We start from the raw sequence: 17,536 nt of genomic DNA on the forward strand, positions 1-17,536 counted from the left end.
ATCGGGACTGCGACATTATGACAGACACATCGGACAGTTTTCAAACTATTTTGGGACCATTTATACAGCGATCAGAAATACAAATTCAAAGGGACGTACAGGTACATCCATTTGCATGCCCGTGCCATTCTGCTGGCGTAAATCGGCGTGTGTCGGTCGGGAAGTGGTTAAATGTCCACATACAAGACTATACAATCTAATAGCCAGATTCAGAAAGAGTTAAGCCGGCGTATCAGTAGATACGCCGTCGTAACTCTGAATCTAAGCCATCGTACATTTAAGTGTATTCTCAAAATGAGATACACTTAAATCTAGCTAAGATACGACGGCCTGCGCCGTCATATCTTAGCTTTCTATTTAGGCCAGCCGCTAGGGGCGTGAACGCTGATTTGCGCCTAGAATGCGTAAATCAACGAGATACGCCTATTTACGAACGTACGCTTGCCCATCGCAGTAAAGATACGCCGTTTACGTAAGGCGTTTTCAGGCGTAAAGTTAGTCCAACAAAAAGCTGGCCTAGCCAATGTTAAGTATGGACGTCGGTCCCGCGTCGAATTTTGAAATTTTTACGTCGTTTGCGTAAGTCGTCTGTGAATGGGGCTGGGCGTAATTTGCGTTCACGTCGAAACCAATAAGTCGTTGCGGCGTAATTTGGAGCATGCGCACTGGGATATGTCCACGGACGGCGCATGCGCCGTTCGTAAAAAACGTCAATCACATCGGGTCACGATTCATTTGCATAAAACATGCCCACCTCTTTACAATTTAAATTAGGCACGCTTAGGCCGGCACATTTACGATACGCCGCCGTAACTTTGTGAATACAGCACTTGCCTCTCTAACTTACGGCGGCGTAGCGTAAATACGATACGCTACACCGGCTCAAACATTCGCCGCCCTACGTGAATCTAGCTATAAGTGTTACAAATAGGAATGAGGTTCGGGTTTTCCTCTCCCATGGGTTCAAGGTGAATTCTGCAGATCCGTTCAGAGGGCAGTTATTTTGGGGTTTTCATTCATTTGGGGTGTTTATTGTTTTTCATTATATGTTGATAGGGCCTCTATTTTAGGTTACACTTTTTCAGTGCCTGGCTTCCCTTGAAAAAATAGAAGGTTTTGGTTTCAGGGGTAGTGCTTTGGTGTTTTCAGAAATAATTTTCTTATTTTTGTGTAGCACTACCCCGTATGAGCCGCCAGAATATTTGGGTTCACTAACCCTGATGACACCACCAAAGTAACTCGGCTAGGTAGTTTCCTGGCTGTCACACAAAGAAAAATACGAACACACTTAAAAAATAAAGGATTAGGTTGTATTAAGATCAAAGAATAGTATGGCAGGCAAAGAACACAGTTCACCAAAACTTTTAATAAAGTTTTGGTTAGTACAGCAAAGGAACAATGCGACACAACTAAACTATGTATTGGGTTCTTCTGCCGGCTTAATTGGGGCCCACATATTGAAGGATGAAGTCCCTTTAAGATGTGAAGAAATCATAATAATCCCTCTGAGATGTAAAGTAATTAGCAGAGTTCTCTTTAATATGTGAAATAGGTGAGAAAGGTCATTTTAAGAATATTGATTTGTAACTGGAGAAAAAGGGGGGTTCTAAGGTATGTCGATTTAAATAGAGAAGTTGAACTTAAAGCGGGGGTTCACCCAAACAAAAAAAAATTACCGTATTTATCGGCGTATAACGTGCACCGGCGTATAACGCGCACCCCAATTTCAGAGGGAAGTTTCAGGAAAAAAAATTTTTTTTTTAATTTTGTGGTTCATCTGCAGCCTCAATGCAGCCTAGCCTGTGCCAAAAATGCAGCCTGTGCCCAAATGCAGCCTGTGCCCAAATGCAGCCTGTGCCCAAATACAGCCTGTGCCCAAATGCAGCCTGTGCCCAAATGCAGCCTGTGCCCAAATGCAGCCTGTGCCCAAATACAGTCTGTGCCCAAATGCAGCCTGTGCCCAAATGCAGCCTGTGCCCAAATACAGCCTGTGCCCAAATGCAGCCTGTGCCCAAATACAGCCTGTGCCCAAATGCAGCCTCACATTCTCTTGTGGGAATCGCGCCGAGCCCTCATCCGAGCCGAGCCGTCATCTCCTGTTCATTCGGCGGCAGTCACACACACACACAGTCCCGCCTCCGCCATCGGCATTGGACCAGCTTCTGTGATTGATAGAACACTGGTCCAATGCCGGTGGCGGAAGCGGGAATGTGTGTGTGACGTGTGCTGAGTAAACAGGAGAGACGGCGCGATAATTTCCCGCGGCGGCACTCGTCCCCCTCCTTCCCCTCCGAGCCGAGGTACACACAGGTACAGTATCGGCGTATAACGCGCACCCGTGATTTTCCCCATATTTTCAGGGGGAAAAAGTGCGCGTTATACGCCGATAAATACGGTAATTTTACACACATTAGAGCCAGCATAGTAAGGGCATTTACATTCTGCGTTTTTTTTTCTCTGTACATACCTTTATATTCTGTGTTTGTCCAGGGCTTCCGGGTTTCAATGACTGCAGGACTGGGCGTTCCTATCCTTCCGTTGGATGATTGACGGCTTGTAAAACAGGTGACCTGTCGCACAACGCCGAGCTGCAAGTCGGGACTATACGGCGCCTGCGCAGTCAGCTCTACACGGCGGGCCCAGGCGCGGTATAGTGCCAACTCGCAGCTCGGCTATTTCCGGAAATCTGGTGACGTGCATTGTGCGACAGGTCACCTGTTTCTCAAGCCGTCAATCATCGAACCGAAGGATAGGAACGCCCAGTCCCGTAGTCATCGGAACCCTGAGGCAGGGACAGGAACGTCCAGTCCCGGAGTCATCAGAACGCGGAAGCCCTGCACCAAATCAGAATATAAAGGTAAGTACGGAGAAAAAAAAACTGCCCAAAGTATATGCCCTTAATATGCTGGCTCTAATGTTAAAAAATCGTGTTTAGGGTGAACCTCCACTTTAACCGCTTGCCGACCAAAAGATTTTGTTTCATTGAGTTAATGTTATATTATTACTGTGTGTTATTGTTAACTGTTAATGTTTGCTTTGCAGGAACGCCAATCATCTACAGCACTGCAGCGCTGTGGGGGGAAACTTCTCCATCCGCAGTTACAATAAAAGAAATCGTATGCCCAGCATTAGGTCCGTTAAGAACATATCTATGTGAGAATATGAGAATATGAGCCATGCCTATTAGAAAGGAAGATGTAGTCTCGTTCGTTAGCGTGGAGACATCTCCATGCGTCAAAGAGTTCCTCGTTGTGTAGCACCGACTGCAAGGATAGGGATCCCTTGGCTTTGCCTAAGGATGTATCCAGAAGTGGATCTGTCGTTATGTTAAAGTCTACGCAATTCAGGAGGTTGCCATATTTCATAGCCTGTGCTTTGGCAAAGACTTTCTTGAGGAAGCAAATTTGGTGTGAGTTTGGGGCGTACACCGAAACAATCGGGTACGGGCTGGAATTGATGTCACCCGTGACAATTACGTATCTGCCTCCTTTATTAAGAGCAATGTCCTTGGGTTGGAATGAGAGACAGTTCTTGATGACCAATAGGACCCCCCTTTTTTGTTGTTAGGCGTGCAAGCCATGTAGACGAACGGGTAATCTTTGTGCGAGCATTGTGGTGCTTTGTGTAGTTGGAAATGTGTTTCCTGCACACACAAAATGTCAGCTTTTTGCACGCCAGCCTCCTTCCACAAGGAGAATCGTTTAGCTGGGTGATTCAGTCCCCGGACGTTTATGGATAAGACTTTAATTGCCATTTTATTGGAGTTGCAGTTTGAAGTATGGTGAAGCGGTGCATGTACTTACAGTTCCATAGGGGGTTCCCACTGGTGCGTCGGCATTGTGAGGGGTCATCAGTAGAGTTGAGCAGCCACCTGGATGTTCGGGTTCGGACCCGAACCCGAACTTTGAAAAAAAAGTTCGGGTTCACGACCCGAACCAAACTTTTACCCGAACTCGAACCCCATTGAAGTCAATCGGGACCTGGATTTTTGACTACAAAAATGTCTCTAAAAAACTAAGGGAAAGGGCTGGAGGGCTGCAAATGGCAGCAAAATGTCAGGAAGAGCAAGGCAAGTACTCTGAAAATAAATGTGGATAGGGAAATAACTCAAAATAACATTAAAAAAAAACATTTTGCAAAATGTCGGGAACAGCATGGCAAGTGAAATAGGCAGAGATTCACCTATATATTTCTCTACCTATAGCAAGAAGCAGGAACCCAGCCCTAAACAATGTACTGCACAGACAGTATATCACAGGGGACAGGTAGAGTGCTGGTGAAATAGGCAGAGATTCACCTATATATTTCTCTACCTATAGCAAGAAGCAGGAACCCAGTCCTAAACAATGTACTGCACAGACAGTATATCACAGGGGACAGGTGGAGTTCTGGTGAAATATGCAGAGAGTCACCTATAGATTGCTGTCCCTATAGGACAATTTCTGGAACCTGTCCTTGAACTATGTACTGGACACACACAGTATATCACAGGTGCACAGGTGGTGGCAGGTGCAGTGCTGTTGAAATATACAGAGTCACCTATAGATTGCTGTCCCTATAGGAACATTTCTGGAACCTGTCCCTGAACTATGTACTGGACACACAGTATATCACAGGTGCACAGGTGGTGGCAGGTGCAGTGCTGTTGAAATATACAGAGTCACCTATAGATTGCTGTCCCTATAGGAACATTTCTGGAACCTGTCCCTGAACTATGTACTGGACACACACAGTATATCACAGGTGCACAGGTGGTGGCAGGTGCAGTGCTGTTGAAATATACAGAGTCACCTAGAGATTGCTGTCCCTATAGCTGAACAAAATTCCTAAACTATATGAAGCAGATGTCACAGAAATAAAGAGTGCTTGTTTAGATTTCTGAAGCAGGATACACCTCTCTGACACTGTCCCTCAATAAACAGGAGCCTGTCCCTACCATAGCTACAGCAGAGTGACGAGCCATAAACCATAAGATGATGCAGATCTCAAAGAAATAAAGAGTGCTTGTTTAGATTTCTGAAGCAGGATACACCTCTCTGACACTGTCCCTAAGCAGCAGCAGCAACCTCTCCCTATCATAACTAAAGCAGAGTGACGATCTGTGCTGTGTGCCTCTATCTAATATAGAGGCTGGTCACATGCTGGGTCACATGCTGCACTGGCCAATCACAGCCATGCCATTAGTAAGCATGGCTGTGATGGCTTCCTAGTAACTCTAGTATAACAAATAGCGATTGGCTGCCGTGCAGCGCACCATAAGATAGCCGAACTCCGAACCCGAACCCAAACTTTTTCCAATTATTCGGGTTCGGGTTCGAGAGCAAAAAAAAAACCAAAGTCCGTACCGAACCCGAACTTTACAGTTCGGGTTCGCTCAACTCTAGTCATCAGCTGTTGTTTATCGTCCTCAGTGGTGGAAGACAGTTTGCATCGATCGCAGCTGTGTATGTCGAGAAAATGAACACAGAGAACAAAAAAAAAAAAAAACAGGGGTAAAAGAACAAAAACGGATAGGTAACTTGTTCATCATAATAAATGGATCCTAAAACTGATCCTCGTGCAGTCGTAGCTGCTAATGCAAGTGAAGGGTGTAGAAGAGTATCCAACAGTAATACCTTGTACGCCTGAGATAATCGTGGGTGATATTGGTGCATGGTTATTGAGCTCCGCCGTTTTTTTTCTTACCAGATCTCTTGTGGGATACCACCTGCCATTCATTTTTCATTAGTTGCAAGCCCACGGGTTGGTGTGGTTGAGTGACTTGATCGGGGAGTATACCCCATTGGCGCAAGGCTCCCAGCCCTTGCACCAGTTTGGAGACTGAAATGGTGACTCCGTTATGGGTGATGGAAAGGGTAGCCGGGTACTTCCACTTGTGTGGTATGTTATGGTTCTGCAAAGCTTTAGTAATCGTCAGTAGGTTGCGTCGGCGTTGTAGAGTGTGCCAGGACAAGTCAGGCAACATCCTAACGTTAGCGTATTGTGGTGGAATGTTCCCTGGCGTGCGTGTGTAAGATGCGATCCTTGATGGGGTAAAAATGTACCCTCATCAGTATATCTCTGGGAACCTCCTCAGGGAGGAACGAGGGTTTGGGGACTCTGTCGATGAGGAGATCCTGAGCCGTCACCTCTGGCAGCAAAGTGGAGAACAGAGTCTGGGCAAATTATAGGAGCTGATTAGGGGGGACAGATTCAGGGACCCTCCTCAGTTTGAGGTTATTCCTCCTGGATCTGTCCTCAAGGTCTGCTGATTTGTCCTTGATCCAAGCTATATCCTCCCCCTGAGCTGTGTGGGCCTCCACCATCAGATTGTATGCAGATGTGTGTTCTTTCATTTTGGATTCTATATTGAGAACCCTGTGCCACATGGCCTGTACTTCTTTTTGGCATTCGGTGATCCCTCTGAACATGCCATTTTGTAGGGAGGTTCTGAGAGAGAGGAGCATGTCCTTCAAGACAGTAACAGACACTGGTCTGTCTGCCGTGGGGAATTCTGAGATCGGGTCTCCTCCCTGGGTGTGCTGGTTATCAGTGTCAGAGTGCAGCCCGCTCCCCTCCATGCTGGGATCCATCCGGGGCCCAGCTGTGGAGTCTCTCCACGGCCTGGATTTGGCCGGGCTCTGCATTGTGGGGCTGGATGTCCTGGAGGAGGATTCGCTGGGCGCCGCAGCCTGGCGGGTTGTGTTAGGAGGTGATCCGCCGCCTCTATGCTGTTCAGCTGGTCCGGGTGCGTGTGGCGGTTCCTGGTCATCTCCGGTCCAGGCAGCTGAGGTTCAGGGCTCATATGGCGGTGTGTGGGGTGCCGGTGGGCTCTGGTGGCTGCAGTTATCTCAGGTGAACAAGCGGAGCTCCAGGTTTAAGCATCCATCTTGGAGTCCGGTCACCACGCCCCCGACAGTCGGCTTTTTGTTAAGAGTCATTCCCGTTAGTGTCTGAATCACATTTTCTACCTTATTTTTTATTTATATAGTGCCAACAGTTTGCGCAGCGCTAACAAAAAATGAAGGCAGACATTACAGTTACATTACAATTTGGTACAAGAGGAATCAGAGGGCCCTGATCATTAGAGCTTACAATCTAAAAAGGGAGGGTCAATTAATACAAAAGGTAATAGCTGTGGAGGATGAGCTGATGGAGGAAGTAAAACAGTGTTAATTAGAAGCAGGATGGGCTTCTTTAAAGAGAAGGGTTTTCAAGGATTGTCTAAAGATGGATAGATTAGGGGACAGCCCGACAGATTGGAGTAGAGAGTTCCATGGGAGGAAGTGACAAGGGAGCTAGAGAGCAGGAGGTCGTGGGAGGACTGAAGAGAGCGGCTTGGTTGGTATTTTGGGACTATGTTAGTGATATAGCTGGGGCAGCATTATGGATGGCTTTTTAAATTATTGTTAGTACTTTGAATTGTATTTGTTGGGTGAGTGGAAGCCAATGGAGGGATTGGCAGAGAGGGGTGGAGGACACTGAATGGTTGGTAAGGTGTATAAGTCTTAGAGCAGCATTCATTATGGACTGAAGAGGGGATAGTGTAAAGGTAATCCAATGAGAAGGGAGTTGTAGTAGTCGAGGAGAGAAGTCCTTTACTCCTCATCCCAGAAGTCCTTTAATTTTGGGCACTCCTAGAAGATATGAAGAAGAGTCCCCTCAGGGAAACACATGGTTCAGTTTTGCTGGAGTTGTATACCACCATGTAAGGATCTTATAGACCCCCTGCTGGTATCTACTGGCCAGGAAAGCTTAATGGGAGAAGCAAATGATTTTCTCCTTCTGATCCTGCAAAAATGAGATGTATAGATCCCATTCCCATTGATGTAAGAAAGAGAGTTCCGGTGTACCGCTCGAGTCAATTAAAAGAGCATAAAAAATAAGATAAGGAGTGCAACAGCAGTTGTCCATCTAGGCAGATCTGCTCAAAGGAGGTGGGCTGGCATAATATGCGGTGATCGGCCGGAAGGCACCAGAGATGTGAAAATGCAAAACTGTGGTGCAATGTCGTGGCTTTCCTTCAGTCTGCAATTAGAGGGGAAATTAGTGTTGGTGGCACCAGGTTCATGACAGGTTGGCTCTCACAAGTGTCTGGGGTCACTGTATCTCAATCTATCCCATAATAGCACCAGTCACTGCTCAGAATCTCCCATGAACTGTCATTCTAGATTGTGTAGCGGCCTGCTACAGTGGGTGACTGCGATATTGTGTCAATCTCGCTCCCTTTCTCGGCGAGATTGAGCACCTACGAGCCCCATCGCGGGAGCCATCGCCGAGCTGGCTTGCCGCGATAGAGACAAAGCCGTCATAGAAGCGACAGGAGATCCGACTTGGATTCCCGCCAATTCTACACGTGTGCGGCGTTTGGTATGAATCCTGAGGGGAAAGTCCCCGCCGGATTTTAACTAAAAATCCGGCATGGGTTCCCCCTCAGGAGCATACTGGGCCCTTGGGTCTGGTATGGGTTGTAAGGAGACCCCCCTACATAGAAGCGACAGGAGATCCGACTTGGATTCCCGCCAATTCTACACGTGTGCGACGTTTGGTATGAATCCTGAGGGGGAAGTCCCCGCCGGATTTTAACTAAAAATCCGGCATGGGTTCCCCCTCAGGAGCATACCGGGCCCTTGGGTCTGGTATGGGTTGTAAGGAGACCCCCCTACGCCGAAATAACGGCGTAGGGGGGTCCCCCTACAATCCATACCAGACCCCTATCCAAAGCACGCTACCCGGCCGGCCAGGAAAGGAGTGGGGACGAGCGAGCGCCCCCCCCTCCTGAGCCGTACCAGGCTGCATGCCCTCAACATGGGGGGGTTGGGTGCTCTGGGGCAGGGGGCGCACTGCGGCCCCCCCACCCCAGTGCACCCTGTCCCCATGTTGATGAGGACAGGGCCCCTTCCTGACAACCCTGGCCGTTGGTTGTCGGGGTATGCGGGCGGGAGGCTTATCGGAATCTGGGAGCCCCCTTTAATAAGGGGGCCCCCAGATACCGGCCCCCCACCCTAAGTGAATGCAAGATACCGGCCCCCCACCCATTCACCTGCAAGAAAAGTGGTATAAACACAAATAAAAAAACACAGGGTATTAAAATATTTTATTAGTCTGCTCCGGAGGCCGCCCCCTGTCTTCTTTAGCTCTTTTCACCAGGGGGGGCTTCTTTGACGTCTTTGGGTGGGGGCCGCTCTTCTTCGCCGCCGTCTGGTTCTCTTCCACCGCCGGGGGGGGGGTCGCTTTTATAAAAGCGCCCACCCCCCGGCAGGTTTCCTCCGACGCCTTCGGCTGGGGGTGGTGTGCTTCTCAGTGGGGGCTTCTTCTTCCGCTATCCGGGGGGGTCTTCTCCGCTATCCGGGGGGTCTTCTCCACTCTCCGGGGGTCTTCTGCTATGTTCGCCGCTCTCCACTGTTGACTCGGCGCACCCCGGTTCTTCCTCCGGCGGTCCGGTGCCTTCTCCTTCAGCGCTGAATGTCTTCATCTTCTTCTTCTTCCGTGCTGTGACGTCTTCTTCTTCTTCCGGGCTGTGACGTCGTCGTCTTCTTCTCCCGATGTTGACACGCCGGCTCTTCTCGCTGCAATGACAGGTGCGTGGCTTGCATCGGACTTATATAGGCCTCACAGTCCCATCATGCTCCGGTACCTACCCACGTGGGTAGGTATCACATGGGTAGGTACGGAGCATGATGGGACTGTGAGGCCTATATAAGTCCGATGCAAGCCGCGCACCTGTCATTGCAGCGAGAAGAGCCGGCGTGTCAACATCGGGAGAAGAAGAAGACGACGTCACAGCCCGGAAGAAGAAGAAGACGTCACAGCACGGAAGAAGAAGAAGATGAAGACGTTCAGCCCTGAAGGAGAAGGCACCGGACAGCGGGAGGAAGAACCGGGGTGCGCCGAGTCAACAGCGGAGAGCGGCGAACATAGCAGAAGACCCCCGGAGAGTGGAGAAGACCCCCTGGATAGCGGAGAAGACCCCCCCGGATAGCGGAAGAAGAAGTCCCCCCTGAGAAGCACACACCCCCGCCGAAGACGTCGGAGGAAACCCGCCGGGGGTGGGCGCTTTTATAAAAGCGACCCCCCCCGGCGGTGGAAGAGAACCAGACGGCGGCAAAGAAGAGCGGCCCCCACCCGAAGACGTCAAAGAAGAAGCCCCCCCTGGTGAAAAGAGCTAAAGAAGACAGGGGGCGGCCTCCGGAGCAGACTAGTAAAATATTTTAATACCCTGTGTTTTTTTATTTGTGTTTATACCACTTTTCTTGCAGGTGAATGGGTAGGGGTACGATGTACCCCATACTCATTCACTTAGGGTGGGGGGCCGGTATCTGGGGGCCCCCTTATTAAAGGGGGCTCCCAGATTCCGATAAGCCTCCTGCCCGCATACCCCGACAACCAACGGCCAGGGTTGTCAGGAAGGGGCCCTGTCCTCATCAACATGGGGACAGGGTGCACTGGGATGGGGGGGCCGCAGTGCGCCCCCATGCCCCAGAGCAGCCAACCCCCCCATGTTGAGGGCATGCAGCCTGGTACGGCTCAGGAGGGGGGGGGGGCGCTCGCTCGTCCCCACTCCTTTCCTGGCCGGCCGGGTAGCATGCTTTGGATACGGGTCTGGTATGGATTGTAGGGGGACCCCCTACGCCGTTTTTTTGGCGTAGGGGGGTCTCCTTACAACCCATACCAGACCTAAGGGCCCGGTATGCTCCCGAGGGGGGAACCCATGCCGGATTTTTAGTTAAAATCCGGCGGGGACTTGCCCCTCAGGATTCATACCAAACGCCGCACTCGTGTAGAATTGGCGGGAATCCAAGTCGGATCTCCAGTCGCTTCTATGACGCGCTTGCTGGGATGTGCTTTTACTATTCCAGTGTGTGCGAGATGTCGGCACCCTGTCGCCGAGAATCAGCGCGATGCCGTCGTGCTAAAAACACATTCTCGGCGGCAGGCACTGTACTTTCTAGCCGGCACTGCTTTAAATTTAGAGGGTAGTCTGAGAGTTAGTTGACTCCCCATGTTGTAAAGAGCTGCACAAACGGTTAGCGCCATATAAATCCTGTATAATAATAATAACTGATGTCACTGAATACAATGCTGATTTACTAAAATGGAAAGTGGTTTCTATGCAGAACTTCACAAGATTTTGCAATCATCTTCCAGGTTTTTAGTCTAAGCTTAATTGAACAAGCTGAAGTTAAAAGCTGATTGGCTACTGTAAGGTACCTGTAGAAGGGTAGAGTCTGAAGTGGCGCTTAGTCTGGGGGTTGAGGCGTTAGCATAGTCAGGCAGTCTGGGTCAGCTAAAAAGGTAAAGAGTCCAAGGGGCAGAATCACTAAGAACAGTATATGCTGCAAAGACTCCGATCTTACCATGGCAGTGTGAGAAGAGCTGCAGGACCAAAACCAGATCTAGGTTCAAAATCACCCAGGCACATGACAGCCTTCCATGTACAGCTGCACTAAATTTTGCACTCTCCAGTTTTAGTAAATCACACCTAATAATGTCACTTATGTTATCTGTCACTAAGTCGCAAAGTATTCCTGTATAGTCACATTAGATCAGGCAGGATTTACTCAGAAGACACCTCTAGGAGTTCTGCAGGTTCCTACAAGACTTATGATGACCAGCAACATATTACATAGTTACATAGAAGGTGAGGTTGAAAAAAGACAAAAGTCCATCAAGTCCAACCTCTGACATGGACAACACAAAGAGGCACCCATTTAAATGTATTTTCTTTCATTTATATTTCCTTTTTTATATTTAAAAAAAGGACTAAGGACATGTTGTGAAGATATTCTGAACTTCTTGAGGGCCCCATTGGCTGTATTACTGACAATCTCTTGATTTCAGTGCTGCTGTGTTTCTTTGATAGATGTGACATGGGATATAATTATTAAAGATTTACGACCCCCATTACCTTATATGCCAACTTTATTCCATAACACATAAATACATAAAATAGAAAATACACATCGTATAAGAAATTCTCCACAGGCACATAATTGCCGCAATCAACAACCTTCACCGACTCCAAAAATGACCCTTTTCATGAACCTCCACATTTGCTATTATATCTTACAACACGGATAAAAATCCTGTTTAGCCGGATTCAGGAAGACTCTTCTGATACGCCGCATAAGTTCATGGATGCGCCATCGTATCTCTGCACCTGATTCTTGAAATAAGATACGCCTGAATTTGGGCTCCATCCGGCCGACGTAAGTCTCCTACGCCGTCGTATCCTTGGGCGCATATTTACGCTGGCGGCAAGGGGCGCTTCCATTGATTTACGCGTTGAATATGTAAATGAGCAAGATACGCCGATTAACGAACGTACTTACGCCCGTCGCAGTAATCTACGCCGTTTACGTAAGGCGTACGTCCGGCGTAAAGTTAAAGTACCATATAGGAGGCGCATCTCATGCAAAGGTATGGACGTCGGAACAGCCGTCGTATTTTACATCGTTTACGTAAGTCGTACGTGAATGGGGCTGGGCGTAGGTTACGTTCATGTCGTACGCATTGAGCCGTCGTATCTTAGGGAGTATATGCGACGTGATTCTGAGCATGCGCACGCATGCGCCATTCGTTCGGCCCTTCATTTACATGGGGTCACGCTTCATTTTAATAGATCACGCCCACTACCTTCCTACTTTGAATTAGGCGGGCTTACGCCGGCCAATTTACGTTACGCCGGCGCAAGTTTGGGAGCGAGTGCTTTGTGAATACTGTTCTTGCCTCACTGATTTACGTTGGCGTAGCGCATATGAGATGCGCTACGCTGGTCTAAAGATGCGCCGCTCTACGTGAATCCGGCTATATAGATCCAAATGATAGACCTCCTCAGCAAACAATATAAAGAGAAAACATCAAGTCATTTCTTACTTTGCCGGTTTTCCAGAGGCGAGGATGACTCATATTGGGAAATGTTTTAGGCACATAGTCTGGGCCTTGGATAACGGAAATTGTGACACGCGAAAAACGTGTATTATCTTGATAAAACCAGCTTTCTAAATAAAGATTAATTTGCATTTCTAACTTCTCATTAAAGTGGATCTTGTATCCCTCGTGGGGCTCATATTCAATATTTCTCACATATTTGTGCAGCTTTTCATGGAAGACAGAAATACACAGAATATTATATACAGTTATAAGAGTTCTGAAATAAAAGTCTGCTGAAAAAAATACAGTTATGAGATTTAATGTACTAGATGGCTTTCTAGAAAGCCAAAGAATTAAATGTTACCATGTTTTTATTGAACACACCATGTAAACATTCACAGTGCAGGTGGAAAAAGTATGTGAACCCTTGGATTTAATAACTGGTTGAACCTCCTTTGGCAGCAATAACTTCAACCAAACGTTTCCTGTAGTTGCAGATCAGACATGCACAACGGTCAGGAGTAATTCCTCTTTACAGAACTGTTTCAGTTCAGCAATATTCTTGGGATGTCTGGTGTGAATCGCTTTCTTGAGGTCATGCCACAGCATCTCAATCGGGTAGAGGTCAGGACTCTGACTGGGCCACTCCAGAAGGTGTATATTTTCTGCTGTTTAAGCCATTCTGTTGTTGATTTACTTCTATGCTTTGGGTCGTTGTCCTGTTGCAATACCCATCTTCTGTTGAGCTTCAGCTGGTGGACAGGTGGCATTAGGTTCTCCTGCAAAATGTATTGATAAACTTGGGAATTCATTTTTCCTTTGATGATAGCAATCCGTCCAGGCCCTGATGCAGCAAAGCAGCCCCAAACCATGATGCCCCCACCACCATACTTCACAGTTGGGATGAGGTTTTGATGTTGGTGTGCTGTGCCTCTTTTTCTCCACAGATAGTGTTTTGTGCTTCTTCCAAACAACTCAACTTTGGTTTCATCTGTCCACAAAATATTTTGCCAGTACTGCTGTGTAACATCCAGGTGCTCTTGTGCAAACTGTAAACGTGAAGCAATGTTTTTTTTGGACAGCAGTGGCTTCCTCTGTGGTATCCTCCCATGAAATCCATTCTTGTTTAGTGTTTTACATATCGTAGATTCGCTAACAGGGATGTTAGCATATGCCAGAGTCTTTTGTAAGTCTTTAGCTGACACTCTAGGATTCTTCTTCACCTCATTGAGCAGTCTGCGCTGTGCTCTTGCAGTCATCTTTACAGGACGGCCACTCCTAGGGAGAGTAGCAGCAGTGCTGAACTTTCTCCATTTATAGACAATTTGTCTTACCGTGGACTGATGAACAGCAAGGCTTTTGGAGATACTTTTATAACCCTTTCCAGTTTTATGCAAGTCAACAATTCTTAATCGTAGGTCTTCTGAGAGCTCTTTTGTGCGAGGCATCATTCACATCAGGCCATGCTTCTTGTGAAAAGCAAACCCAGAACTGGTGCATGTTTTTTATAGGACAGGGCAGCTGTAACCAACACCTCCAATCGCATCTCATTGATTGGACTTCAGTTGGCTGACACCTCACTCCAATTAGCTCTTGGAGATGTCATTAGTCTAGGGGTTCACATACTAAATTCCACCTGCACTGTGAATGTTTACATGGAGTGTTCAATAAAAACATGGTAACATTTACATTTTTGCGTGTTATTAGTTTAAGCAGACTGTGATTGTCTATTGTTGTGACTTAGATGAAGATCAGATCACATTTTATGACCAATTTGTGCAGAAATCCATATCATTCCAAAAGGGTTCACATACTCTTTCTTGCAACTGTATATAGAAAAAAGTCGAAGGATTGCTGCAAAATTTTTTATTAAAATATCATAAAAAAAACATCCATTATAGAAATTCCATCGTGTAGTATTCCATCATTACAGTTTCCGGCTTCATCCTTATACTTTCCTGCAATTTAAGAGAAAAATAAAACCTAACAGTTTATAGTTTTACGTCTCGTGAGGACATTGGAGTTCTTTACAGACTTTCTTCCCCTAAACGACGAATATTGAGGTAACGTGCAAGACCCAAAACTAACCAGCAGCTCCTACGGGGGTAGTGCTACACTAGGAAAAAGATTAGCTTGGCCATGGAGGTCTGGCATAGACAGTGGATCAGGACCACCCATCCTTACAGAAGCACAAGCTTCCAAAGCAATTGTCACACAGGACCTCCCTAAAACTCAAAATTTTACACATTACTCATTAAGAATTTGCACAAGCCACACGTATTACAAGAAACTATGGAACTGTCATGAATATGCAACAAGTCTGTCTGCTTACCTGATCTCCATGTGTTCATTAGAGGCTGACCCTGCTCTGGTTCCCCTTTTTATCACTTCCTCTTCCTGTATGGCTCCACCCTAGTCCATCCCAGGAAGCCTATATTAACCGTTGCTCTACAGGTCTGCAGTGCTGTTCAACAGTGTTCCTATGCTTAGTTCCTGTCCGCAGTGTAGTTGCTAGTTCCTGTTTGCAGAGTGCTTCATTCATCTTCCGTGTACCGTTTTGGCTTGTTCCCGACTTCCTTGTCTGCCTGTGCCCCTGACTATTTGCATGTCCCACGGTTATCCTTGTCTGCCTGTTGCCCTGACTTCGGCTTGCCCATCACCACTGTTTGTCCTGCTGACTGCTTTCCCTTTCTCCCTGCGGAGTGTGACTTGAGGAATCTCGGGGATGCGACCTGGACCCAGTTGCGGCCAAGACCATCCTTACCATCAAAGGCTCTGGTGAATACAAAACTGGGTCTTAGACTCCGTGCCCTGGGTGATCTTAAGTTCACGCTTCGTCTCTGCTAGCAGTAGTCGGCCATAGGGTTCACCACCCTGTGGTGCATCCCTGACCCCAACGGGGTGCACTCGTCACCTGGCTACGGGTGACCTGACAGGAACATCTTATCAGCTTGAAATGCTTCTCTGTCCAATACTAGGTGATGGATTGTCTGTACTGGATGACCTTCCAAGGAATTCTAACAACACATTCTGGGGACATTGTTCCACCAATATTTTCAGCAAAGTCATTGTAGCAAGGGGCTTGTCATTAAACTAATATAAGCATTTAAAATTGTTATTTAACCTTATTAAAACATATACAGTAATAATTTTTCTTTATGAAAGCTAACAGATTACATTGAGGTCGGCCAGAAGAAATAAAAGCCTTCCAAGAAAAAGCAATATGAAACTTTCTTTCTGCAGAGGGGCGGAGGGGGGCAGAGACTGGTGCTAAGCCCCCTAGACTTTGTGTACCGCCTCAGTGAGCGATGTCTATGGGGAAGACAGGGACAAATATTGTGGTGGATTGCGGGTACACAGTGATGAGTATATAGAGGGGAAACTGGAGATCATAAGCTGTGGAAAACATACATGAGAAGACCAAAGTATTTGTACTGGAGGTGTGTGTGGGGGGTGGGCTCTCATTATGGAAAGACCAATCAGTGTATCCTGGAGGAGGGATCTCACCGGGGAAGATCAATCTGTGTGCTGGTGGTCAGATCTAATGTGTGTACTGGAGGTGGGATCTCACCGGGGAAGATAAATCTGTGTTCTGGTCATCAGATCTAATGTGTGTACTGGAGGTGGGATCTCACCGGGGAAGATCAATCTGTGTTCTGGTGATCAGATCTAATGTGTGTACTGGAGGAGGGATCTCACCGAGGAAGATAAATCTGTGTTCTGGTGATCAGATCTAATGTGTGTACTGGAGGAGGGATCTCACCGGGGAAGATAAATCTGTGTTCTGGTGATCAGATCTAATGTGTGTACTGGAGGAGGGATCTCACCGGGGAAGATCAATCTGCGTGCTGGTGATCAGATCTAATGTGTGTACTGGAGGAGATATCTCACCGGGAGAGATGAATCTGTGTTCCGGTGAACAGATCTAATTTGTGTACTGGAGGAGAGATCTCACCGGGGAAGATAAATCTGTGTGCTGGTGGTCAGATCTAATGTGTGTACTGGAGGTGGGATCTCACCGGGGAAGATAAATCTGTGTTCTGGTCATCAGATCTAATGTGTGTACTGGAGGTGGGATCTCACCGGGGAAGATCAATCTGTGTTGTGGTGATCAGATCTAATGTGTGTACTGGAGGAGGGATCTCACCGAGGAAGATAAATCTGTGTTCTGGTGATCAGATCTAATGTGTGTACTGGAGGAGGGATCTCACCGAGGAAGATAAATCTGTGTTCTGGTGATCAGATCTAATGTGTGTACTGGAGGAGGGATCTCACCGGGGAAGATCAATCTGCGTGCTGGTGATCAGATCTAATGTGTGTACTGGAGGAGATATCTCACCGGGAGAGATGAATCTGTGTTCCGGTGAACAGATCTAATTTGTGTACTGGAGGAGAGATTTTACCGGGGAAGATAAATCTGTGTGCTGGTGGTCAGATCTAATGTGTGTACTGGAGGAGGGATCTCATCGGGGAAGATCAATCTGCGTGCTGGTGATCAGATCTAATGTGTGTACTGGAGGAGATATCTCACCGGGAGAGATGAATCTGTGTTCCGGTGAACAGATCTAATTTGTGTACTGGAGGAGAGATCTCACCGGGGAAGATAAATCTGTGTGCTGGTGGTCAGATCTAATGTGTGTACTGGAGGAGGGATCTCACCGGGAGAGATAAATCTGTGTTCCGG

At 47.4% G+C, this 17,536-nt stretch overlaps 1 protein-coding gene across 1 annotated transcript in view; it reads right to left on the reverse strand.

Moving 5' to 3' along the window:
* LOC120945115 (vomeronasal type-2 receptor 26-like) overlaps window positions 1–17,536 on the reverse strand; it is a 33,672-nt gene that overhangs the window by 7,319 nt on the left and 8,817 nt on the right. Inside the window, exon 3 of the mRNA XM_040358992.1 lies at window positions 12,856–13,077. Within this exon, the coding sequence (XP_040214926.1) occupies window positions 12,856–13,077 (222 nt within the window). The remainder of the gene's footprint in view (window positions 1–12,855; window positions 13,078–17,536) is intronic.

This window comes from Rana temporaria, chromosome 1 (assembly GCF_905171775.1).
Source record: "Rana temporaria chromosome 1, aRanTem1.1, whole genome shotgun sequence".
Lineage (NCBI taxonomy): Eukaryota > Metazoa > Chordata > Amphibia > Anura > Ranidae > Rana > Rana temporaria.